At 44.4% G+C, this 26374-nt stretch overlaps 2 protein-coding genes across 12 annotated transcripts in view; both read right to left on the bottom strand.

The window, feature by feature from the left end:
* The window catches only part of CACNA2D4 (calcium voltage-gated channel auxiliary subunit alpha2delta 4), a 105525-nt gene extending 104460 nt beyond the window's left edge, over window positions 1-1065 (bottom strand). For 7 of the 9 annotated variants that reach the window (XR_014943603.1, XR_014943604.1, XM_085540343.1 and 4 more), the window contains exon 1: window positions 836-1061. Coding sequence is in view for 7 of the 9 variants with exons in the window: in XM_085540343.1 (XP_085396469.1) it covers window positions 836-942 (107 nt within the window). In the remaining 2 variants the exon portion in view is untranslated. Of the gene's footprint in view, window positions 1-835 lie in introns of all 9 variants that reach the window. The other 2 variants (XM_085540345.1, XM_085540354.1) reach the window with 1 other exon arrangement.
* Window positions 1066-12923: 11858 nt separating this feature from the next.
* The window catches only part of DCP1B (decapping mRNA 1B), a 42627-nt gene continuing 29176 nt past the window's right edge, over window positions 12924-26374 (bottom strand). For all 3 annotated transcript variants that reach the window (XM_015865297.3, XM_085540329.1, XM_085540323.1), the window contains 3 exons: window positions 25084-25920; window positions 16004-16252; window positions 12924-13851 (listed from right to left, as the gene is read on the bottom strand). In XM_015865297.3, coding sequence (XP_015720783.1) covers window positions 13771-13851; window positions 16004-16252; window positions 25084-25920 — 1167 coding nt within the window. In that variant the 3' untranslated portion in view covers window positions 12924-13770. The remainder of the gene's footprint in view (window positions 13852-16003; window positions 16253-25083; window positions 25921-26374) is intronic.

Below are 26374 nucleotides of genomic sequence, written 5' to 3'. Positions count from 1 at the left end.
ATGGGGACACTGCTGCAGTTCAAGGCACGAGATGACTTTGGTTGGTCTAGCAGACAAAACAACAGCACTATCCCCTCCACACACATACTATACCCCTGTGCTGATCAGGCCAGCCCAGCCCAGCCCAAGAGCTGCTGCCCCACTGACTCCCCTACATTTTTAATCCTGACAGGATTTAACTTGCCTATGTCAGCTTAACAAGGTGAAGCTTTCACAAGCTTGGCCTGCCAGGCACTGTGAGCCTCCTGGCGGACACCAAGACAGGGCAGAACAGGTGGGACAAGGGGCTGTGGGGCCCTGTCCTCCACTCAGCTTCCCCTGATGACATTCACATAGAATAAATACAAGTATGCATAAGCAGATCCTTGCTTTTATTAGCATCCGGTGCTTGGATTTGGATCAGTGCTGCTGATGTATAAGGTAAAAGCAGCAGCACTCTGGCTTTTGTGCTGGAAGACAGGCCCTCACCCAACCACCCATCTCCTGTGTGTCCTGGGGCTGGGTTCTGGACACAGCTATCCCTGTAGGCTGCTCAGCAGCACTTGAGAGCAGTCCTCAGCACAGGCTCTATGGCCGTATCACCACAAGCTGCACCTGCACTGGGATGAAGGTGTCCATGAGCTGGTTTTGCCTTCTACATCTTGGAGTATTAGTAGCTGTCCAGGTGCTTAAGTAGAGCAGGTGGGTGTCACTGCCCTGAGTGGTGAGTGAGGAAAATGAGGCTTCAACACCAGGTCTAGAGCCGGCAGCCATCACCACTCCTATTTACATTGCCTGGAGGGAATGCTGTCCCCCTCCCACCCCACCCCATCCCGAAATGAGAGGCAGGACTCACGTCTCCAGCGGTATCTTGGTCTGGAGCTGGGCGGCGGGCAGGAGGCAGAGGAAGCTGAGCAGAAGAAGCGGGATGGCCCCACGGTCCATTCTCCATGTGCCAGTCATCAGCGAGGGGCCCAACCGGCGGGATGTGCGGGATCCATGCCATTCCTACTGCTCTGCAGGGGTCCCTGTGCAGCCCCCGCCATGCTGCTGGCCCTGTGCCCCAAGCAATGGCTGCGCCAGGAGGCAGCTCTGTGCCCCGAGCTGCAGTGGCTACGTAATCCCCCGGCAGCCCCTTAATCCCCTGGCCAAGCAGCAGCAGCCACAGATTTAGGGAACTGGAGTGGGATAAAATCACCAGGGATTACTCTGATTCCTGAAGACGGGTCTCAGCTTCTCCAGCCGGAGGTCAGGCCGGCCTGCTTTAAAGGGCGCACAGCTGCAGGACCAAAAAAGCCCCCCAACTTTGATCTCACCCACCCAGTGTGGGATGCTGGGTGCCCACTCTGGCACTATCACTTTGGGGTACAAGTGCTGTGCGGGGTTGTAATGTCCAAGACACCTCATGTAGGAGAGATGAAAGGGACAGGCAGCCAGAAGGACTGCCCATTACCTGATCTCTTACTCATGTGAGTGATGCTTTGTTAATAGCTGAACCTCTGAATTCGGGCAACATTCAGTTGAGATTGCTGTCCCCTAATTGCTGTCTGGAGACCAATGAAGCAAAGGAAGACAGTGGCTGAACGTGATGAGCAGCCGCGAGCAGCAAAGTGCACAGTCAGATGTGGGGCGCGCATTGAAAGCTCATTATCATTGTGAGGAATATGAATTATAAATAACTGTAGGTATAGCAGTGGAAAGATATAAATGAGCAGTTGATATAAATGACCTATATTGAACTATGAGCTATGAGCAAACCCACTTCCTATCATCTTTTCCACATTTAAAAGGGTGGTGACACGCTGGAACAGGTTGCCCAAGGAGGCTGTGGATGCCCCATCCCTGGAGGCATTCAAAGCCAGGCTGGATGTGGCTCTGGGCAGCCTGGTCTGGTGGTTGGTGACCCTGCACATAGCAGGGGGTTGGAACTGGATGATCATTGTGGTCCTTTTCAACCCAGGCCATTCTATGATTCTATGAAATGGCATTGTTAGCAGTTGAAGGTAACAGATGGACAGGTCTGGATCATGCCAGTACCTTTCTCAAGTGGCCAAAACGTGCCATGGGTGGTTCTCATCCTGATAAGGAGTCAGCACAGATCTGGACTGCCCCGAGAGGGCTCTGGTGGTTAGCAAAGCATGGAGAAATGTCTTCCTTCAGCAATTACTCGTTGCAGACAAGGGGTATAACATATTGCCCTGACTTATATAATGCTCTTCCCCAGACTCAGAAGGTGATGCTGGCACCAGGGATCATGGGGTCAGATTGGTGCTGCTGCTTCTTCCTACTCCTCTCTCTGCATCCTGAAAAGAGGAGAATGTTGTTCTAAGAGGGACTATGAGGTCTGATTATCAAGGTCCCATTTCTCATTTACCAGGGTTAAAAATGAGGGGTAGAGTACAGGCCTGGCAAGATACTTGTCTGGATACTTCAGGAAGGAGACAATGAAAGTTCACATTCTGAAAACAAATCAGAGTGAGGGCTGAAGGCAGGAGAATCAAGGTTTCAGACAGCATTTTCTCTCCACTTTTCAAGAAGCCATAAGCAAAGAGTTATTGTGAGTGATTCTGCAGCATCTCTGTGCTAGCCTTTCCAGTCATTGTGTGCTATTTGCAGCGGTAACCCAGTTTAATCCAGATGGGTTTGGAAAGAGTCCTGCTCTGTGTTGAGCAAATCCTGAAACACCCATAGAAAAGACAGTAAGATGCAGCAACATGCTAAACTGGGAGGCCCAAATCCCTTTATTTGGATTGATCTCATTTAATGGATATAACCTAACAGATATACCTCACTTAACCCCTTAATGACCTAAAGTTGCAAGGAAAGGGAATTCAAAGATGAAATAAAAACAGCAAAGAAAACTGGAAAATACCAGGTGCCTAGAGAGCCCTTAATGGGATTATCATGTTTGGAGGTGCTTCTGCAGAGGTCAGCACTGCAGTGTGTGAGCACAGCTGGGGCATAGGATGGAAATAAGAGATAGCAGGGTCTCGTTGGGGAAGAAGAAAATGAGTCCTATGAGAAAGAATGAGAGCAGATCCTTAATGAAGTGTGAGAATCTGAGGAAGGTTGCAAGAGACATAGGAGCAGAAAGTGGAACAAATTAGAGATACGTTTGCAATAGAAAGTGCCACTGCAACTTTGTGCTGTGTTCATTGATGTAGGGAAGATTTACCAGCTCTGTTTGTTTCTAGTTTTACTAGAACCTGAGGTCAGTTTGGATTATCTTGCTAGGAGAAGGTGCTGGCAAGTGTCAAGATCAGACAAAGAACAAGTATAGTGAAAACACTGGTTAAAGCAGTGTTGTAGGTTGCACATGCAGCAGGGCAAGGATGAGCCCCCTGTTCTTCAGGACAGTATCTCAGGGCCTACATGGGTCTGTAGCACAGGCCTTATGAGGAGCAGCTGAGGGAGCTGGGATTGTTCAGACTGGAGAAGAGGAGGCTCAGGGGAGACCTTATAGCTCTCTATAACTTCCTGAAGGGAGGTTGTAGTGAGCTGGGGGTGGCCTCTTCTCTGGTGTAGACAGTGATAGAACTAGAGGCAATGGTTTCAAGCTGCACCAGGGGAGATTCAGGCTGGACATTAGGAAGTATTACTTCTTGGAAAGGGTGGTCAGGCACTGGAATGCACTGCCCAGGGAGGTGGTGGAGTCACCGACCATGGGAGTGTTCAAGAAACGTTTGTATGTTGTGTTGAGGGATATGATTTAGCTGGGAAGTATTGGTAATGGTTGGACTGGGGGATCTTCTAGGTCTTTTCCAACCTTGATAATTCTGTGATTCTGTGAGTCCTTTCTGCACTGTGGATATCAGGACTGGGAAGAGGATGTAGGAGATGGGTACTTGGTTTTCATTCTGGAAGCACTGGGATCTTGCTGCATGTCTGCCTGCACCTCCAAGCAAGTCTTTGCTGTACCATCATCCTTAACTTAAATCAGCATCATAGCCTAATAAGAATTATATGCTTTGATTTTCAATAACTTAAAACAAAGAATGATGGGAACAAAATACCTGAATACTTATTAACAGCAGATACATTTATCTGAGCTCATAATCTTGTGCCTCTCTGTCTCATGTCAGGACACCTACACCAAGGGTTTGGGTATAGAAATTCCTTTCCACCCTGCTTAAACATTGTGCTTGAAAAGCTCCTTTCTCAATAGTGCTGGAGACTGTATCCTGTTTGGGAGATATGAGGATGATGTCTCTGGCCTGTCTAAGGAGATTTAACTGTTCCCTGGTGTGGTTTGGAAGGCAGCCGTGAGGTGTTTCGCCAGCAGCAGGGAATCTGATCTGCCTGTCCAGCAGCTGCCAGGAGGAGGGGATCCATGCCAGAGGCAGTGATGGAAAAGCACTTTTATTTGTGGTCTTACTGGCTGTCCATGCAAATCTCTTCTGATCAGGTTTCAGAAGAGGGTTAAAACTGCAAGCTGACTTCACAGAAGAGTGGATTTACTGGGTGAAAAAGGGCTGCGGACTTGCTCCTACAGTAGTGCTGGTGCTGCAGGCAGGCCCCAAGGATGGGGGCTGGGAAGTGTCCCCATCCCCATTTCTGTCCCCATCCCTTTCTCCTGTGTGCGCTGCCCTCCCCATGCTCTGACCATGTCAGTGCCAGCACTATCCCACTGAGCCTCAGATGCTGCAGCTCAACTGGGGCAATTCTGTTGAGTGACTGACTGGTCACAGGGAGATCCTGGTATGAATACATACAGCACGTACACAATACTTCACTGAGATCTCTGCAGAGTACAGATTCATCCTTAGTGTAGCTCTGGGGGTACAGGCAGGTACCCCCAGGTTTCTCCATTTCAAGTTGCCTCAGGAGCAGTGAACAATGGATGCATGTTTGGCCTACAGAGCTTCCCCATATGTCAGCAGGACTCTGGCCCAACAAGACCTCGCAGACCTTCCTTCTACCTGGTAGCTTTGCAAATAGCTGCCTGCAGATCTCTCATCTCAGCCGCATGCTCTACCCATTGTTTATAGAAGCAGACATGTAGGTGTCTTGTTAATTAACGCCTTTGCCTGGTTACATTGTCTTTTTTCCTTTTTATTTTTTATTTTTTTCCCCACAGCTCTACTCTAAATTTAGACTTGTTTAAATACTTCATGATGAAACAAGAAGAAAGGAAAATGGGAAAAAAACTGAAAAAGAAGTAATATGAACAAAAGTATTCGATTTGGAGAGAACTGTGAGCAGACAGCTGATTTCCTGGGTCTTACACAGGGATAGAGAGAATGAAAGTCAGCTTAAGCCCTCTCCCTCTACTACCAAAGGGTTAAACTTAATCTTTTCCATTTCAAGTCCACATGACTCAAAAGAGCTTGATTAGAAGGAAGGGAAACCCCATTTTGAAAGGGATTAGATCTTTCCTGGTAAAGTAGCTGCACTAGAACAGTTTTTTTGAGGGAGGAGGCTTTGCTTCCTGGGGAGCCCCAGAAACTGCAATGCACCAACTGACTAACAAAATGATGCCACTTAATCTGCTAATCTCCACAGCCACAAAAACACTTGACTCAGTGTGCGTCTCGCAGCATCCTTCATGTTGCCAAATCCTTTGCGTTAAACGTTGTGATGCAATGACCCTGCTCAGAGGATGTGCTGCAAATACCTACTTCTCCCTGCTCAGTGTGTTAATAAGGATACAGAGGTTAACAAGGTTATCAGCATGGAGGTATCTGGGTCAAATTAGAGCAGCAGTCTGGGCCAGAAGGAAGCAGAGTCCCGCTTGCCCTGTGTCCCAGCCAGGGTCAGGAAATAATAGAATCATTGTATGGCTTGGGTTGGAAGCAACCTTAAACATCACCTAGTCCTAGCCCCCCTGCCATGGGCAGGGCTGCCACCCAGCAGCTCAACCTACCCAGGGCCCCATCCAACCTGGCCCTGAACACCTCCAGGGATGTGGCACCCACAGCTTCTCTGGGCAGCCTGTGCCAGGACCTCACCGCCCTCTCAGTGCAAAACTTCCTCCTGACAGATGTGGAGACAGAGATGAGTTTCTTTCTTTCATGATCTGACAAAAACGCCTCATGTATGTGCAGAAATCCTGACGAGGATTTACTGGACAAAGGCCGTGGGATGCTTTCACTGAATGTCTGGGTGGGTGCTATTGTAGAAACACACATCAGCATGGCTGCAATATTCAGAGCTCAATTAAAAATCTCAATAATTTGGGTTATTTTCCCCCCAACCATGTTGATATCACAGAATGGAACAGCTCTGCCAAAACTCTAGGTCAGAAATTATAACATTTCATGCTTTCCTCTGAAAACGAACTATTTTTTTCCCCCAAAAAATTGGAGGTGATCACGTTTCAATGCAATTAAACATAAAAGCTGGGCTTGGGATAGATCTTACCACACACTGATGTAGGTGTAGATAAAAACAGTCCATTCTTTCATGAATATTAATGAAAACATGTTTGTGAGTTTATGCAGCCATCAATTGTTATTAAAAATATCATGACAGTCTTGAGGAAGAGAAGGACTGTGAGGTTTCCACACCAGATCCACAGTTTCCAAGCAGCTTGCATTTTGTGATTCCTCCTGCAATGAAAGGAAGACATCTTCCCTGACCTATGGCTTTGGAAAGTAGGGATCTTTCAAGCCCCCAGTGACTAGAGTCACTTCCCATCAGCCCTAAATTGCCTCCACGCCTGCAATTAGCTGTGTCACCTGCCAGCTCCTTTGATTTCCTTCAAGGAGCACAAATTAGGTGAGGAAGAAAGTCAGATTCTTGCTAGCCCCCCACACCATGAGCCATCATCCCCCCATGGGGTGCTGGGCATGCAGGAGGGCATCAGGTTGAGAAGACATGGCAGCTCACCAGGACGTAGCCTCATCTATGCACAGATGGGAGCAAATCATCCCTTTCTTCTTGCTGGAATGTGTAGCAGTATGCAAAATCTGTGTTTGAAACAGAGTTTCCAGCAGCTTCACTTATTCTGCTTCCTCCTGGCATTCAGGCAGCATATGTGGCACTCAATAGAGACAGTGACAACTGGGCAAACCATTTAGCTGGAACGAGGGCAAAGCAGCCTGCAGCATGCTTGAAATTGAGAAATACATTCACTTCCCATGACAAAAACTGGGTCTTAAGTTTACCAGAGCTATTGATAAATAATGCATGCATATGTAATGAAGAAGAAAATTCTTATCCCAAGCCTTGATGTCTATAGTCACCTACCATTTGCTGAAGATACACACTCCAGCTGCCTGCCTCTTGCTGAGCACAACACTGAAGTTGAAGCTAACACCTGAGATGGAGGCTCCTGAATTCAGACAGAAGCTGTGCAGCCATGTCTTGGGGAGCCCTGCATGGAATACCTGATCTGTGCAGCAATGAGGCAGACCTGCACTGAGATCCAGTGAGCAACAGTGGTTTGTTGCAGCTCTGACCTAAGCTTTCTATGTGCAAGTGATGCTGGAGTAAACAGGCATTCCCAGCTTGGAGTGATTCCCGTTCTAGCTGTAGTGTACCCCTAGGCCTGCTCTGCTCACAGTGGCTCCATCAGCAGCAGGGCAAGGAGCAAAGCAGGAGAGCTGGCAGCCCTCATCACAGCCTGAGATGGAAACAGGGCCTGGGACTCAGCGTGTCCTCTGCTGGGGCATCTCCAACCCATGCTACCTGCAAATCCTCATCCAAAGCATGGTGGTGTTGGCTTGGGGCTGGACTGGGTGATCTTGGAGATCTTTTCCAACCTCAATTCTACAATTCTAATATCCCACCTGTCCTGGCAAAGCTGCATCTGCAGTGAAACAGTACTCACAAATCCCATTGGAGGCTCTGAGAAAAGCTGAGCAAGGAACAGCTGCTGGTGGGCTGGGAAGGGTAAGGGGAACAGCCCCTGGTACAGCCCTGCTGCATGGCTGGGAGAGCATGTCTCAGAGCACAGTGACTTGCTTTTTAATCAGCTCAGTCTCTACATGTGAAAATACCATCACTTTTTTGTTTGCTCCTGCTGTGTTGGCTCTTCTGTCCTGCAGCAGGCTGTCATGTGCAGGCCATCTCAGCCCATCCATCCTTTACAATCATACAAGAGCTCTCATCCAAAGATGTGCAAGTGGATTATGAAATCACCAATATTGTCGACCTTCTGAATAAAAAGAGCATATCACGTTGGTTTACATGTTGACCAGAATTCCTGTGTCCCTTTGTTCTGTACTCAACCTTCCCCATCTCTCCATCCCGCCACCTCCATTCTCAGACCTCAGCGCCAGTGTAATTAAACGTGTTGTTATGAAGTGACATAAAGAAATCACAACCTTCCTCCTTCTGTCACCTCCTAAGCTGGTATTTGAATTCTTCTCATTTTAGTAGCTGATTCCTTCCAAGTATGCACAGAAGCACTTGTGAAGTGCTCTGCTTTGCAATGCTTGCTCTGCTCCAGCTGCCTGCTGATGGCTCAGAGATAAGCGCTTACCGTCTTCACCTTTGGTTACCTGGCTGCTTCAGGGTACTTTGCACTGAAGAACTTTAAAATGCTGGATTTAACAGCCTCCTGCAGTCAGGGATTAGCTTAGTTCCTGTATCTTCTGAACTGTAATGGCCTCCAAATTTCTGCTTTAATGCAACGGAGTGAAAGTTTTCCTGGATGAAATTGAATTTCATCTGTGCCTCTCCATCTCCCTTCATCCTCTTCCAGTTTTCACACCTACTTCTGTCCCACAGGTGAGCTGAAAATTCCCAGCTTACTCTTCTGTTTATAATTCACTGTCGTTTCAAAGAGTTTACTGCATTTTCTTGAGCACATTGCCTGCATACATAACTTTCAGTCAAGGGAGTTAACCGGAGATCTTTGATCTTCCTTGCATTTCCCCTCATTCTTTCTAACATTCCCTTGACAAATCTCCTTTATGATTCCTGCAGGGACTTTTCTCAAAGATAATGAAGCTTGCATTTGTTACAGGCATCACCAGTCTTTCTCTGATCAGTGCCACTGATATTGCTGAGACATTCCTAAGATGCAGGACATGTTTTTAGTGGGATGCGATCCATCTGAAAGTAGCACAGAGTGAGCACTTGTGATTGCTCACATGGAAGATGTGGGCACACATCCCCCCGTGATCAGCTGCTTTGAAGGAAGTGGAGGTGGAGATTACAGGAACTATGGCTGGGGTAGGAAACAGAAATGGAAGCACCGGGTTTGGGCCTTTAGATATAGAAATATGGAGACAATAGATCCCAAGAGGGTGAGACAGCAGGGACAAGCAGTGGATTGTGCATTGCTACCAAACAGTAAGCATTAAGCACAGGATCCCAGAAACAGGCTGTGATTCTACAACCTGACTGATCCCCTAATTCCAACACTTGGCCACAGCACACTGCAGCCATAGGATAAGATCGCAAGTGCAGGACTGGCCCAGTAAATACCGAAGAGGAGACAGTCTTTAAAAAAAAAAAAAAATCCAAATAAAAATACCACTTTCTTAAAGGAATGAGAAATGCAGGCACTTCTGCAAAGTGGTAGGTCTGGGGCTACTGCTCTAAGTGGAAAGGAGGAGGTCGTTAGTGATCCAGGCTGCTAAGCAGCAGTAAAAATGAAGGGAAACAGAGCTTTAGTCCCCAGCCCAAGTAGCCCTGTGCTGGGAGCACTGCCAGGAGTCTGCACATTCCTTCCTGCTCTCCTTCTATGTGTAGTATTCACAGGCAAGTGCTGGAGAAAAGCACAAAGTTGTAGCTTTTTGAAGAGATGTGATATCAGTCATTATTTCATAGGTTTCATAAGTAGATTTCAGATTACCAGGTGAAGAAATGCAGTACTGATAGCTGTACCCAGAGCACTGCGCTGTAATAGAGATGCATAACAGCAGAGTTCAAGAGAAAGCATGGGAGCTCTGCACTCAGCTGATGGGCCTATGATGCAGACCGGCAATATCTGGGCAAGAGAGGAATTCATAGTTGTGTAGGGTCCAGCCAACATTCAGCATCCCTCTGTCTACAGGGTAGCACCTGTAGGACCTTGGTTCCTTCATCATTTGAAACTGCTATCTTACTTGTAGTAAAATGAGTTGTGACCCTTTCTTTTGTCTTTTGCCCATATAACACGAGGGTTTTTCCTCCCATTGTATATACCAACTCATCCACCCAAACATCTGCTGTTCTGTGAGGAAAAGTAGGGGCTGCCTTTGTGGTCAGCGGTTTCAACACAAGATGGTGGTGGTGCTGGGGAAGGTGCTCGCACAAGCTATTATAGATCAGTCAGTCTAATCTCCCGGGCCAAATTAGGTCTGTGTTCAGGCTTGCCCTCAAGACAATCCTGCCCTTCCGTTGGCTCTACAGAGTGATTAACCTCATGAACAATGCTTATCCTTAGAAGAGCTACTGTGAACACTTGCATGGTCTGCTGCATACAACCAAGTCAGGGCACAGCAGTGGAGTCACATTTTAATCTTTGTGATATCTTTGGTGTGTGAAGTGAAGAGGCAAAAGGCCTTTGGCTAAGTTTCACAAAAGCTTAAGTCAGTTTAAAGCAATAGATCAGCTCAGTCCTTCCTGCTTCACTTTCTTCTCTGCAGATCCCACCCAGGATTTATACCTAGATCTTCTCACAGGGACTCCATCAGCAGCTGGGCAGCAAGCAGGAGAATGTCAGCCCTCATCACACCCTGAGGTGTAACACAGCATGTCCTCTGCTGGGGCACAGGTTGCCCAGAGAGGTGATGGATACCCCCATCCCTGGAGACACCCAAGGTCAGGCTGGATGGAGGCTCTGAGCAACCTGATCTACCTGTGGGTGTCCCTGTTCAGCAGGGGAATTTGAGCAGATGGCCTTCAAGGGTCCCTTCTGACTGAAATGCTTCTGTGATTCTATGATTTACCCCCACGCCTCACCAATGCTGATGCCTGCGCCGCTGCTCACCAAACTGATCTAGATCTAAACCAGCCTTGGCGTGGAGAGAGTCTTAACCTGGACCAATTTTTCCGCAACGCATTTCGCCATGTACCTGTCTTAATCCAAATGAAAAGGAGAAATACATTGGAAAAAGGAAGGAAAGCTGTGCATTCCCACACCGGTCTAAGTGTGGGTGGTGGGCCAGGCTGCCTCTACAGCAATACAGCCAGCTTGAAGTGTTTGTAAAGCTGCAGTCTTAGTTTCTTCACCAGTGTCTTGCAGAACCACATTTTCCTCCTGTTTATATGTGCCAAGCTTCCTCCTTTATTCACAGTTCTGCTCAGCGCAGATTGATGCCCAGAGGTCAGAACAAGCTTCTTTTGGATAGCCCTAGCAGCTAGGAAAAGGCCAGGAGTCATATGAGGCTCTGAAAAGTCCTTAGTCAGGATGAGCAGTAAAGTTTATCACATGTTGACTGAGGATTAATTTTTTAGTGCATTATTCACTTTCATGACTGGAATTTTATCTTTTCTCTAGGCTTCAGGAATCCCTCTGGGTAAAGCTGCTGCCTTCTCATAACATTTTCAACATTAGAGCTTCAAATGCTTGATGAAAAATGTCTTTTAATCTCATCTTTTCCCCAGCAAAGATCTCTGAGTTTGCTAAAATATTAACTATGGTTTTAATATCCTAGAGGGACTGAGTTATCTAGAATTCTTCCTGCTCTTATGACTGAAATTCAAAGCTCAACACATTGTAAACAGGCTGTCAGAGGAGACAAAGCATCCTGCCAATTCAGCCACATGCTGCTCCTGGAAAATTTCTATTTTGCTGTACAGTTTTAATTATCCCCTTTGCAGCAACAACAAGGAAGCAAAGACAGAGGAGCAATAGAGAGCTAATGAATAAAAATCATACTAAGTATTGTGAGAAGGGCCCGAGGAAGGGTTGAGGTGACTTCACTGAATATTATGGATTTCCATGATAAACACTGACAGAATTAGTTAGAGATGATGTTTCAGTATTTGATTGACTTTATGCTCCTCATCTTATCTCTCTGGTTCAATAGGTATGGAATCTTGTAAGGAAGCAAACAGTACTAAGTGGAAACACTCTGACTCTAGTATCAATTCAATGCTGAAACTGGGATTAACGCGTAAAGCACTGCTGCGACACTGGGAATTCTTGCTAAGTACCAACTCCCAACATATTTCCTCTACTGGGAAAAAAAAAAAGAGAAGAAGGAAACTTAGTATTAGAAAACATACAACAAAGAGGAAAAAAATGTACACGCAGATACCGTGGAAATGCCTCGATTAAAAGTAATGCTGTCCTCACAAATGATCTGATTTTCTACTTTCAACCTTTAATCCTTTTTCAGATAAAAAAGAAAAAGAAACAAAGCAATCAAAGAGCAGCAGCCCTAAGGGCAGTAGCCTTTTCTTCTCCAAAGGCCTTGCTAGCCCTGGGACTCCCTAGTCTCCCTAGCTCTAGTGGTGTCTTACAAGCAGAACAACTTGGGAACCTGAGTGTTCAGAACTTCTTTAGTTTCGAAGTAAGGATCTATAAAACCTGACATAAACATCCAGGTATCATGCACAGATCTGACTGCTTAAAGAGACAGCCTCAGCTGATAAAAGGCTATTAGGCAGAATAATATAAATTTTCATCCTCCAGCTTTTCCACGGTACTGGATGGTTCCACTGTATTGCTGGAAAAGCAATAAAAAGAACTACCCCAATTGAAACATACATCCACACTGACACTGAAGAACGTTTCCCTCACAGATGAGGCAGGTAAGCTATGCCTACACCCCTATCTATAACCCAGATGAGGGTGTACTCATTTGTGCACTACAGTTCAGCCTCTCTGCACCCATAGAGGAAATATCTCCTCAGTAACAACTTGGGGTTCCTGTAGCAAACTTGCACTTAAGCAGGAGATGCTAATGAAAAAATAGATAAAATTTTGTTCAGCCACTTATTCTAATTTCATTACTGTCTCTTCTGCCAAACGTTTACAACATTTTAAAGTCACAGAAGTACAACCAATCCCAACAACTCTAAATATATGGTCCACTGTAGAACAAAATGAAATCACCACAATGTAGGGACTATCCATTTTATTTTCTTTAGAAATGGATCCAGGAAACCACCGTGCTCCAGAAAAAAAAAACCACACTTAAAAAAAGAACTTTTGCTCCCTCTTAACAAAGCTGCACGTTGCTTATAGTAATGCAGATTGGATCTGGAGTATTAGAAACATGAATCCAGTGCCACCCCAAAGCTATGCTGATAGCAAGTACATTCACAAACAAAACCCTCCCCCCTAATTCATCAAAACAGCTGCAGAGTTCCACTTCTACGGCTAGCTAAAAATATTCCTATTAAAATAGAAAAAGATTTCTCTACAAAATTTTCGGGGATAGTCATGACATTTCTTCTAAATCTCTCTGCAGACAACTAAGTAAGGTGACACAACAGTTTACCTAAGACTTTCAGTTCCAAAATTCCACCAGATCTTCATTTACCTTAAAAAAAAAAAGTCCAACATTGCCACCATGTGGTCAGAAACGGGCATCGTTCATCGTAGAAGTCGCGTGTGACAGGGGAGGAAAGGCACCCAGCCAACGAATAACCACGCTGTCAGGAAAAAACGAAACTGAGTTCTGAGAAGGGTGACTTAATGCAGGAAAACCAATTCTAAGTATGGGCCAGTCTAAGACAAATATTGTGTGGTTAAGTTTTCAGCACTGTGACGCTCCCCTCCCTGAAGGCACAATCCATTTCCACCCACTTGTTTCTAAGTACAACATGGACTTGCTAAGGAGCAAAATCTGTGTGTATGCAAAATGCCCAAGACCATTTATTTCTTTAAATGGGACATTACTTGAAAATTTGGAAGCCTTTTTCCTGGGATTCAGAAAGTAATAGAAATTAAAAAGCAACCATCTTTCACATGGATTTCTTCATTGCTGCCTTTCTCACACTGAAGAGATACGCTTCATAAATAATGTTTAAGAAGTTGTCGTCGTTCTGAAAAACAAAACACAATCGTTACTATCAAGGAGACATTACTGAGTAAACAGATAAGGTTTTACTTCCATTTCACAGACAAAATACTTTTCAACCTTGCTCTATCTTAGAAGCACACAACAGAAGGGGTATTTCCTTTTCAGGCATACATTCTATGGCTTGGATGTAATATATAACTGGATGGGAAGCACGACTCTATAAGCAGTAATGAATAGATAGAAAGTAAGCTTTCCAAACACACTGATTTATCTTGAGTATGCTGTTCTTGCATGATACTGTAGAGAGTACAGGCTCGGAGCAACCTGATCTAACTAACCTGATCTAATGCCCCTGTTCATTGCAAGGGTGTTGCACAATATGACCTTTAAGGGCCCCTACCAACTCTGAGGATTCTATGATTCTATGACATAATCCTGTAATTGCTTTTCTTTGCCCCCATTTACCAAACAGTTTCCTTAAGTTTCTTCCATTAGTTCATTGATTATTGTGTCTCTGAAGGAACAGTGGAATACTTTGGGTTTTGCTCCTATACTAAATCCCACCTGGGCAAACACTTTCATCCTGTTTATCACAGGATGACTTGGGTTTGAAGTAACTTAAAGTTCATCCAGTTCCAACTCCCTGCCATGGGCAGAGCTGCCACCCATCCAACCTTGCCTTGAGCGCCTCCAAGGATGGAGCACCCACATCTTCTCTGGGCAGCCTGTACCAGGGCTCACCACTCTCTGAGTAACAAATTACTTCTTAACATCTCACTCTCTTTTAGTATCCCCTCTTTTAGTTTAAAGCCATTGCCCCTTAGTCCTACCAATATTAGACCGTTTAATTATTTTAGTCTTAATGCTTCCACCACGCTCTGCTCCTTTTGTTCTGATGCACGTTTAACTTTTCTCTTTAGAAGACCGTTTTTTGCAAGAGCTGGCAATTTCACACTAAGAAAAGATGTCTTAAGTAGCTTACATAAACATATGAAGATAATTAAAATCAGGATAGTCCTTGAGGAAAACCAGGAGCAACTGAGATTGTAGTGTTATATAACAGAAAATGATAGCTAAGGAACTAGCAATCAGCATCCCCGTTATTAAACAGTAAATAATTTCCAGGTAACACAGTTAATCCCAGCTGTCATCAAGAACAGCGCAACTGAACATGCATTTTACAGATACAGTTTCAGTGCACAGAATCTTGTTTTCTCCTTTTTAATTTCATACATGGCTTTCCTATTATCCAGATATTCCATGTACGTAAGACAGAATATTACAGTATTTTTCTTTTTAGACCCAACATAAAAATAAGGAGGGAAATGAGATGAACATCTAATGCCTTAAAGACACTATTTTATTTATAGATCTGTAATTTAAACTTCATTTTATGTGAGTCACTTCAGCATTCCAATAAAGGCATATTCTATTGCCAAGCCACATAGGCATAGTTTGGCCTACAAACTGGACACTTCAACCCGTGCCTCCATTCATTACACACTATAGCCAGTTCTTTAATTCTACAGTCTCTACTCTTCAGGTATTAATTTCACAGTAAGTTACTGAAAAAAAAAATCATAATTCACATAATCACAGAGCAGTAAACAGTCATCTCCTACATGCTGTTAATGCTTTGTCAGATTTAAACTTGAATAATTCTAGCAAGAGGAAATTCAGCATTTCAAGTAGAGAATTATATAGAATAGATTGAACTAGCACGCTTTTAGGTTACCTAACCCATATTTTAAAGTTGCTCACACTTCCCATCTGAATTCTTCTTGCTCTTTGAAGTATTTGTCTGATAAGATAAACACCCCTTACTTTGCTAAAAATACAACAGGTATCTTTCCAGCTCTCGTGACAGCCTTTTGAAGCTTTCGGTCATTTTTATTATTTTCCTTCAATTGTATCATCTTTCCTTAACCTCAAACTACATTGATTAATCAGAGTGCATTTAAGCTAACAGTAAGCAAGAAGACGCTATCACCTTCCTACTCTGTGGAATAGTACTCAATTAACACAGCCATAAAAAGCTTCCAGCACATACTTAATTATCCATCTAGGCACATATACAAAACTCATTAGATGCCCAGGTGCTTAGGTGACCAGGTGCTCATATCGAAATGGTAATAAAGGTTTAAATTGAAGTAGAAAAACTTGTGGCACTTTACCTGGATCAAGTGTAGAAGTGTTTCCTGCAGCTGCATCTTTGTCACTGAGCTGCTGTTGATCACAGGTGGCTCTGGGGTTTGCAGTGGTAGGAGAAGGTTAGCAGAGCTAGCAGCAGGTTCTTGGTTTGATGCTGCTAACCGCCCACCTTCATTGGCTTTTGGTGCAGCAGGTGTGGGCTGAGTGAACACCATTGGGGACATCAATAAGGTAGGAGTCACAGTAGCAGGAATGCGCTGAGGTGAGATTACCTGTCCACATAAAAAATATCAATTAAATAACCTGTTCAATCAATTCTATAGGAATTAAGATGATTAAAGATGCAGACTGATTTGCAACAAGTACAGAAATTGTGGGAGATCGGTCCAGTTCCATGAACCTCCGGTTCAGGACTCCTGTATGATTCAGTTCCAGGTTAAAAGGTCCTCCATCCAAACTGAGAACACAGTCATGGGTTCAAATGCGATACAGCCTACCTGTCAGGCAAACACTGTTATTAAATAATGAGTACTTTTAACTGTAAAGTTTTCCATCAGGCCATTAAGCCCTGAAGTTTGATAATATTCTTTCTTACTTGCAAATACCAAAAGTAAAGCTCAGTCTTGGTATCTAATAATAGAAAATATTTGCCAATTACTACTTTCAAACTGCTGTCTTTATGTATATATGCATACATGTACACATGCATGCACACACACGTATAATGTAATTCTCTTTATATGTAAGGAGAAGTAAAACAAAACAGATATTAAATTATGTATTTGAAGACCTACAGTGAACTGATGGCACCATTAGAAATAGAACTGACTCCTAACCGATTCTCAGCTTATAAAATCAAAATGGCCCTCAAAGAGAAGGAAAACCCAGACACTGCTGGAGTTCTGCAAGTTCCCTCTCTGTCATATCCATACCAACATGCAAATATCGGTGTCAAAGAATTTTTACATTTAAAATTTGTGATAAATCTCAGAAATCTAAAACCTGCAGAACTAGTCAGTACTAGCAAATGTTTTATTCACTAAATTTGTAGATACTGAAACTTTCTGAAGGTAATCCTAGTAATATGCTTAGAAACCAGTGCTTATTGGGGCCCGGAGTTCGAATCCCCCCTGTGGCGCAAGTGGTAGAAGTGCCGCTCTGCTACACAGAAGCTCGAATCCCGGGGGCTGGACTCGATGATCTCTAAGGTCCCTTCCAATCCGCACGAAACTATGAAACTATGAAACTATGAAACTATGAAACTATGAAAACCATCAGAAGTCCATAGGGACGTACCAATGTAGATTCAGACCTTCAGCGTGTGCACACATTCTCCTGAAGATATGCCAGTAGAAGACTGGCTGCCCCCAGATGCTCATGACAACATCTCTGACCTACTCATCCATGTAGCTTGAATAGCTACTCTTAATCTCAAGTAAAACTGGTGGGTTACCTTAAATCAGATGATTTTTCCTAATGAACAATTTAAAGAATGCATATAAAAACTGCTCTGCAGGGTAGGAGCCTCCAGCAAAGGAGTGGTGGGGAGCAGCTGGAGGAGGTAAATCGTCTCACTAAGACAGAGAAACCTAAGACTGACGATGTCAAAGATTTAAACGATAAGTCCTCTGAAATCAAAACACTCCTCTCTAGAGTCTGAGACAAACGTAACCTAACACAAATTATGCAACAAATAGTTACTACTGTCAAACATACATGTGTTTTGTTTTAACAGACATATCAAAAACTGTTTTTTATTTCTGGATTAAAAACAGCTTCTTCGTAGTTTTCCAATCATATGGATGGTATATGGAATAAGCAATATTGCCATCTACTGGTGACTGAGCTAATACCGACAGGTTACTGCAGTATTTCAAGTGTTTGCCTCAGCAGAAAATACACGTATCTTTTATTTTCAGCCCATACTAACTGCTTTTGTGTGCAAACATTACAGTGTATTTTCTTCTGCCAAGAGATCATGCTCAAAGCTTCTGCCATTTAAGAAACCTACATGTAAACCAGATGGTTGCCTTTTAAACCATAAAGTCAAATTTTCAGTTTAGATTCAGATCACCTCCAGCCACCTGACAATTGATGTCCATCAGCAAATGTAGGGCACCAGATTAGCGTTGCTAGTGTGATTCCTATAGAGCAAAGCTTTTGCTGAGAGCACTGGAAACGCTCTGTAGGGACACAGAGCCTTCAAACCAGTCTTTTAGCCTTGAGTAATTTTGTACAAGGCATAACAGCCTTTCCAATACACTACTGATCCCCTTCTTTCTCATGAAACCTAACACAAGCTGCTCATGCATCCAGCCTTCCCAGCTTTTTCAGGTCAACACTTAAATCTCTGAGTCACTAATAACAGAGTGGGAGTCTACTGCCAGTTGTGCAGCAATAAAGTAAGAACAATGAAAAATGTGCAAGATAGTCACTGCAGCATGTATTATTCCTCCTCTGAAGCACAAATGCTCACTAGGATATGTCTGATATTCTGCATGGCTGTTAGCAGCTAGATGACATTACAAGTAGCAAATTCACATAACACCACGCACTAAGAAACGCATGGCTCTCCTGTAATGGATACTGGGACATGGCCCTGCTTCCCCTTTCTGCATGTGCAGAATTCCACTTGCATCAAGCACTCCTCTGGAATATCAGCACCCAAGGGATGCCACAGGCTGGTTATAGGGGCGTTATTTAGAGCTGCGAACAGTTCATCTAGGAATGGCTCCTGAAACTGCAGTTATGCTATAGGCATCTTTGACAATACCATCATACCGCTAGCTATTATGTACCATATACACCTTCAGAAGATGTAACACAGTAGGTAGATGACATTTTTGATGGAAAACACTCCAAGAAATCAAGCGAGCAGTATACAATATAAGCGGACTTCTGAAGAGATCAACTTGTGTCAAGGTTATTGTAAGCATTCTTAAAACCACCATTCTGATTAACACGAACACTTCAGCATGCGTGAATCTATAATTGGCATAACTCATGCCTAATCCTAAGCACATGTTTAAAAGCCCACTGCAGATTAATGTGCTTTTATTGCACCCAAAGCACGTGTTACTCACTGTCTGCATAAGGAGTACGTCTTAGAATAGGGCTAGCATCAGACGAATGCTTCCGAGCATTATTTCTTAGCTTTTCATGTTTAGTTTTATTTTTTATTCTTTTTGTAACTGGTCTATTCCTCTCCACGTGGGAGATCGCAGTTCTTACACCATATGGAGATGCAGAAGCCAATTTAAAATTGGACTTGTAATGTGTCAATTGAGGAAAAGACTATTGCTTTAATTTTCTCAGCACTGCTGATAGATCTGGGATGTTCCTGTAATGTGATTTTTCCAAACAACAAAGACACTGTCCAGATACCCTTCTATTCCTGTCAGGCGTTTTAGCGTTCACTTTTTTTTTTGGTATGCTGGATTACAGTAAAAGATGCAACACCAAAAGATAAGCCATTACAGAGAATAAACCTTTTGCTGTATTTTCTCATCAGAATCTGCTTTGATCAATTTTGCATGAGCATGTGCAGATATATTGGTGCCAACTCAATTTCACTCAAATGTCTGTCTGCAGGCGTGGCAGCGCTTAAAGCTTTTGGTCTACGGTAAGGATGCGACTATAAAAAGATTAACGTTGGTTTTAAAAGTTGTTTTGAATTGTTAGCTTCCAGGCTCTCTTCATATGGCAAATTCATGGTGATCTACGGGAATAAAGACATCTACCTTAATTTCTATCCCTTTTTTTCCTTTTCTTTTTTTTTTTTTTTTGAGGAGGGATGAGGGCAATCTGCTGCATGCCAAAGAGGCCACTCCTTCCATGTTGCAGAGCCTTAGGTGTCCAAAACAATAAATAGTCATACTTTCATCATTTTTAGTCCATTTATTATTATTGTTGTTATTTTATATATATATATATATATATATATATATATATATAAATGTGTCAAAAACTGGATCCAATGCTGCTTCAATAGCAGCCATAGCTGTGTCAGCACAGCTACTCCTAGGCAACTTCAATCTTTTTGGACTGTTCATAGCCATGTAATGTGGGACTGAGAGCCTCCTTAGGTGTTTTAAGGGTGTGCCTGTGCGCTTGTGTTTGGTTTTGTTCCTATGTGTTAAAGCAGACTTGCAGCAATAATTCCAGTGGATGTGACTTCCAGCGAAAACTGTTCCCTCCTCTCAAGCTATTGTTCTATTTTACTAAAGCAGTAAAATTATCGGAACTGCATTATTAGTGAGACCTCTAATTCCCTTTCCATACTGAAACTAACACTGACATCAGTTTCTTTCTCAGTTATACACAGAGTCATTAGCCTCATCAGCATCAATATGGATTTTTCATTTGAAAACACATCAAGATTTTTTCCCACTTCTTACTGTGCATATAGGCTTATTATACACAGCCTGGCACTTGCCTCATTTCAGTTTTACCCCCCAAGTAAGAATCACAGAATCACAGAATCACAGAATCACCCGGGTTGGAAGGGACCTCAAGGATCATGTAGCTCCAACCCCCCTGCCTAGCAGGGCCACCAAACATACACATTTACTAGATCAGGTTGCCCAGGGCCCCGTCCAACCTGGTCTTGAACACCTCCAAGGACGGGGCATCCACAACCTCACTGGGCAGCCTGTTCCAGGACCTAACCACCCTTCTAGTAAAGAACTTTCCCCTAACATCCAACCTAAATCTTCCCTCCTTCAACTTAAAACCATTTCCTCTAGTCCTGCTATTATCAGCCCTTTCGAAGAGTTTACTCCCCTCCTGGGAGTAAGTTCCCTTCAGGTATTGAAAGGCTGCAATGAGGTCACCTCGCAACCTTCTCTTCTCCAGGCTGAACAAACCCAACTCCCTCAGCCTGTCCTCGTAGGGGAGGTGCTCCAGCCCCCTGATCATCTTTGTGGCCCTCCTCTGGACCCTTTCCAAAATCTCCATATCTTTTTTGTACTGAGGACTCCACACCTGGACACAGTACTCCAGATGGGGCCTCACAAGAGCAGAGTAGAGAGGGACGATCACCTCCCTATCCCTGCTGACCACCCCTCTCCTGATGGAGCCCAGGATCCCGTTTGCTTTCCTGGCTGCCAGAGCGCACTGCTGGCTCATGTTAAGTTTCTCATCTATCAGGACCCCTAGGTCTTTTTCAGCCGAGCTGCTCTCAAGGACAACTCCTCCCAGCCTGTACAGGTGCCTGGGGTTCTTCCGGCCCAAGTGCAAAACCTTGCACTTTGCCGTGTTGAACCTCATTAGGTTCACCCGAGCCCAGCTTTCCAGCCTGTCAAGGTCCCTCTGAATGGCATCTGTTCCCTCCACCGTATCGACTGCACCACTCAGCTTGGTGTCATCAGCAAACTTGCTGAGGGTGCACTCCATTCCCTCATCGATGTCATTAATAAAGATGTTAAAGAGCACCGGTCCCAAGACAGACCCTTGAGGGACGCCGCTCGTTACCGGCCTCCACCTGGACATAGAGCCATTGACCACCACCCTCTGTCTGCGGCCTTTTAACCAATTGCTTATCCATCTAGTTGTCCACCCATCAAATCCACCTCCCTCCAATTTGGAGATGAGGATGTGATGGGGGACCATGTCAAAGGCCTTGCTCAGGTCCAGGTAAATGACATCGGTCGCCTTCCCTTCATCCACCAACGCCGTCACTCCATCATAGAAGGCCACAAGATTAGTTAAGCATGACCTTCCCCTGGTGAAGCCATGCTGGCTGTCTCGGATCACATGCTTGTTCTTTATGTGATCAAGCATGTTGTCCAGGAGGATCTGTTCCATAATCTTCCCAGGCACAGAGGTGAGACTCACCGGCCTGTAGTTACCCGGGTCGTCCCTGCTCCCCTTCTTGTAAATGGGAGTGACGTGACCCTTCCTCCAATCATCCGGGACCTCACCTGACAGCCACGACTTCTCAAATATGATGGAGAGCGGCTCAGCAACCACCTCAGCCAGCTCCTTCAGGACCCTGGGATGCACGCCATCTGGCCCCATAGACTTATACTCATTCAGTCTAAGGAGGCACTCTCGGACTTGCTCTACCCTTACAGTGGGGAGGGATTTACCTCCTTGGTCCCCACATGGAGGTATGGGGGTGCAAGACTTAGGGACGTGAAAAAGACTAGAATCCTGGCCACCAGTGAAGACCGAGGTGAAGAACTCATTCAGCACCTCAGCTTTCTCTTCATCTGTTGAAGCCATTTCTCCTTTTAAATTTACCAGAGTAGGCACGCCCATTTTGGCCTGTCTCTTCTGGCCAATGTACCTGTAGAAGGTTTTCTTGTTGTTTTTCACATCCCTCGCCAAGTTCAGTTCTGCCTGCGCCTTGGCTTTCCTGATCCCACATCTGCAAGTTCGGACGGCATCCCTGTATTCTTCCCGGGTGACACAGCCTTGTTTCCAGAGCTTGTACACCCCTTTCTTCACCCTCAGTTCTCTTAGCAGGTCCTTGCTGAGCCATGCCGGTTTTCTACCTCTCCTGCCCACTTTCTTAATCAGGGGAATGGAGACCTCTTGTGCTGCCAGGAGGGCATCCTTGAACAGTAGCCAGCTCTCCTCAACGTCCTTATCTTTGAGGGCAGCGCGCCAGGGGATCTTGGCCAGCATTCCATTGAGTAGCTTGAAGTCTGCTCTTCTAAAGTTGAGCATCCTGGTCCTGCTCTTTGCCAGGCCCACATCGCTTGAGATCACAAACTCAACCAGGGCATGATCGCTGGAGCCCAGGCAGCCTCCAACCTTGACGCCTTTCATGATCTCCTCAGCGTTGGTGAGCAGCAGGTCCAGCAACGCTTGACCTCTGGTCGGTCTGTCCAATACCTGAACCAGAAAGCTATCATCAATGGATTCCAAGAGCCTTCTGGAGCTCTTGCAGCTCGCCGTGTGGTTTTCCCAACAGATGTCAGGATGGTTGAAGTCCCCCACCAGGACAAGAGCCCGTGAGCCAGACGCCTCACGCATCTGGAGCAAGAAAGCCTCATCAGCAGCCTCCCCTTGATCAGGTGGCCTGTAGTATACCCCAAATACCAGCTGACCTTTATTAGTCCCATCTCTAATCCTAACCCACAGGCTCTCAACCTGTTCTTGACTGTTTCTCATGGGGAGCTCATCACAGTTTATCCAATCTCTGACATAAAGGGCGACTCCCCCACCCTTCCTACCTCGCCTATCTCTCCTAAAGAGCCTATAGCCATCGATGGTAGTATCCCAATTGTGGGAGTCATCCCACCATGTTTCTGTGATAGCAACAATGTCATAATTTTCAGAGTGCATCACAGTTTCCAGTTCCTCCTGCTTGTTACTCAGGCTCCGTGCATTAGTATAAAGGCACTTCAGCCGGGCTGTCCGTCTCACCACCTTCATAAGCGATCCAGGATCCACTAGAACAGCGGCATCCCCAGCATCCCCCTGCCCTACTCCCTCCTTTTGCACTCTGCAATCTTTGCCCACAGAGTTTGGTACAATCCCTCGAATGTACCGTTCAACCCCAGTAGCCCTTATTTTGCCCCCTTCCCCCTTCGTTCCTAGTTTAAAGACCTATCAATGAGTCCCGCTAATTCTTCAGCTAATACCCTCTTACCCCTCAGGGACAGGCTGCTTGAGGGGCATTCAGATGGACCTGAAAAAATGAACCCCAAGCTACTGAATGTCCTCAGTCTTCATGCCGTACATGCATTTCCCAGTGAATAAGACAATTTCTTGCATTTATAGCAGGCAACTTCCATTCCCAGTGAAAACAGTAAATTACTGCGACTCTAGGTCCTCTTTCTATTCAATTAGCACTTCACTGGGAAGTCAGACTGCCATCTGTAAGCAACTGATCCTGAAAGATTTCAGTGACTAATCCACCAAACGCTCCTTCACACAGATGCAAAATCACGCCAGTTTAACTGGACGAATTAAAATAACGGTGGCTATTTGCTTTATCAGATTCATCCTCCTCCGACCTCTCTCATGAAATTAGAAATCACTATCTGTCAGTGTTTATGGCAAACATGGCCCATGTGGCCCTTAATTGTTAAATGGCTATTTCAGCCTCCTTGGGTGAAAAATGACTTTCTAGAAATAAGGAGGATATTCGGAGCAGTGGCCTTTCATTCAGCTATTTAAGAAGTTCCAGAAGAAAAGCAGCAGAAAAAAATGAATGGTTTATAATTTGGGTAAGTAACTTGTAGACTCCAGCACAGTGTAAGGTTTGTTGATTCTCTATCTCCTATAAAGTAAGTAAAAAGGGGCTTTAATGGTCATCCTCAAGCAGAGCACACATGAAGACATTCAAGCATGTAAGTTTCTACAAAGAAAGACATTGTTAGCAGAGAGGAGTTGTCAAGGACCAAACACTTAGTAATCACATTTGAGGTTCTTCTGTAGGACAGAAAAATACATTAGGTAGAGACGCACAATCTCTTGACATCTCCTGAATTTTCTGACCCCAATACAAGGGTCCTAATGAAAAGAATTCAGCCTTTTGGGGATTTGCTATTTTTCACCCCCTTTTTAAGACTTGTATGCAAGGGCAACTTTTCAAAACAATACTTACTGAATAAAAAAACAAAACTACTGAACAGCTTGGAGTGAGGTTATGGTCCAAGATAATGAATTCAGCAATGTAAAAATACTTTATTAACCTGCTGGGAGAAAGAAAGCAGCCTTTCAGCATTGTAAGCACTTTTAGCAACTGGCACAAAAGGAAACTCTTACTTGCACATCAAAAGTTATGACTAATTTTGTGAGGAAAAAATATTGTTATACCTAAAACATTACAAAGTGTGGCCACTGAAACCTACACGATGTTTCCAAACTTGTCTGAAAAACAAAGAAGAGCTACATAAATACTGCAGTATTTTTTGCTATTACTGATGTACAGGAGACATCTTCTTTGGTATTTAAGATATCACTGCTTGTTAAATTATAACTTCCTTACGCTGTTGATAAACTATCACCAGCAAAATGAATCATATGTGCAAGATAACAACACATAGTAAGGCAAAAAGAAGAATATACTGGTCAAAAAGAAACATAGAGAATATCCCTTAAAAGCTTATAAAAACTGATAAAACTGTTTTTGAAATTATTTATTTACCTGAAAGAGAGAGTTCTGCTTTTCTGTACCCGGTGTCTTTTCTATCCAGGAATCCAGTGGTTTCAAGGTGTTGGTGTTCTGAGTAACAACAGGAAACTTAGCTGCCAAGGTTGGTCTGCTGGATACATGCAACTGTTCTTGTTGCACTATCTGGAGTTTCTTCAGTAACTCCTGAGGTGATATAACCCCAGAATTGGCTGTTTGATTGCCAGAGAGAGGAACTGGCTGTCTAGGAAGTTTGGACTGTTCTTTACCAAGTGTCTGTGACTCTAAAGTCTGACCTGGCAGGGAACCATTGAAATATACCAAAGGTGGTTGGGTCATATTACTCATCTGTGCTGCTGGTGTTCCAACAGCAGCAGGAGTCCTGCTGAACACAGAAGCCGTTGAGTTCACAGATCCTGTTGCACTGGGATCCATTTTGGTCATCAACCCTGACTGACTCTGTAATTTCTGTAACAAACTCTGAGTACCAGCAGCATCCTGAACTACGTGAGATGTTGTAATGCCATGAGAAGTCACAGGCTGGAAGAGTCCTGTGAAAGCCTCACCCACAGGGTGGATATTGCCATTTTCACAGAGTCGGTTCTCAGGAAACTCAGCAAGTGGGTGAAGGTCTGTCCCACGCACCATGAGCTTCTGAATAGCAGGGCAAAGCTGTTTCTCTGCACAGGGAGAATGCCTGCTAGGTTCTTCATAGGAGAGAGAACGTACCACACCCTGCCTAACAGGAAGGTTCTCTTGATGCTGTTTATTAAGTGGTTCTGTGACATCTGTTTTCTCTTGTTTTCCAAACAGGGCTGTCAAAGACAAGTGTTGTGGTTCAGGATCCGCATTCTGTGAAGGGACAAAGAAAAAAATCTTAGGCGTAGTTATCTCATGCATGATAAATCACATTAAGTGGTGACAATATTTAGCCAGAAGTATTCAAGAAAAAGCCAAGAAAACTGCTATGCTCTTTTCTCCCAAGAGAATTTCTAATAGTTCAGTCGCATCAGAAGGGCAAGAAAACAGTTGTCAAGCTGCTAATGTGGGAGAAAAAAATGAATCTGAAAGATAGCAGTGGTTTCACTTTAAATACCATAAAAGAGCATCTACCCTTCCTGCCATCCGTACAGCATTAATAAAGAACAAAAACCTCCCCCTGTGCAGAGCAAGGTCACTACTTGCGCACCCCCTTGTCACAGCTGACTGAATTCAGCTTTTGCAATATGCTATAGTTTGAAGATGTATCAAAAGACTTTTCTTATTTAGATTACCTAAAATTCCCTTGAAGACAACGAACACAAAA

Source organism: Coturnix japonica, chromosome 1 (genome assembly GCF_054131305.1).
Source record: "Coturnix japonica strain WE chromosome 1, WE-NBRP24, whole genome shotgun sequence".
NCBI classification, from domain to species: domain Eukaryota; kingdom Metazoa; phylum Chordata; class Aves; order Galliformes; family Phasianidae; genus Coturnix; species Coturnix japonica.
Note: the sequence above shows the minus strand (reverse complement) of the source record. Positions and strands in the feature narration are given on the sequence as shown.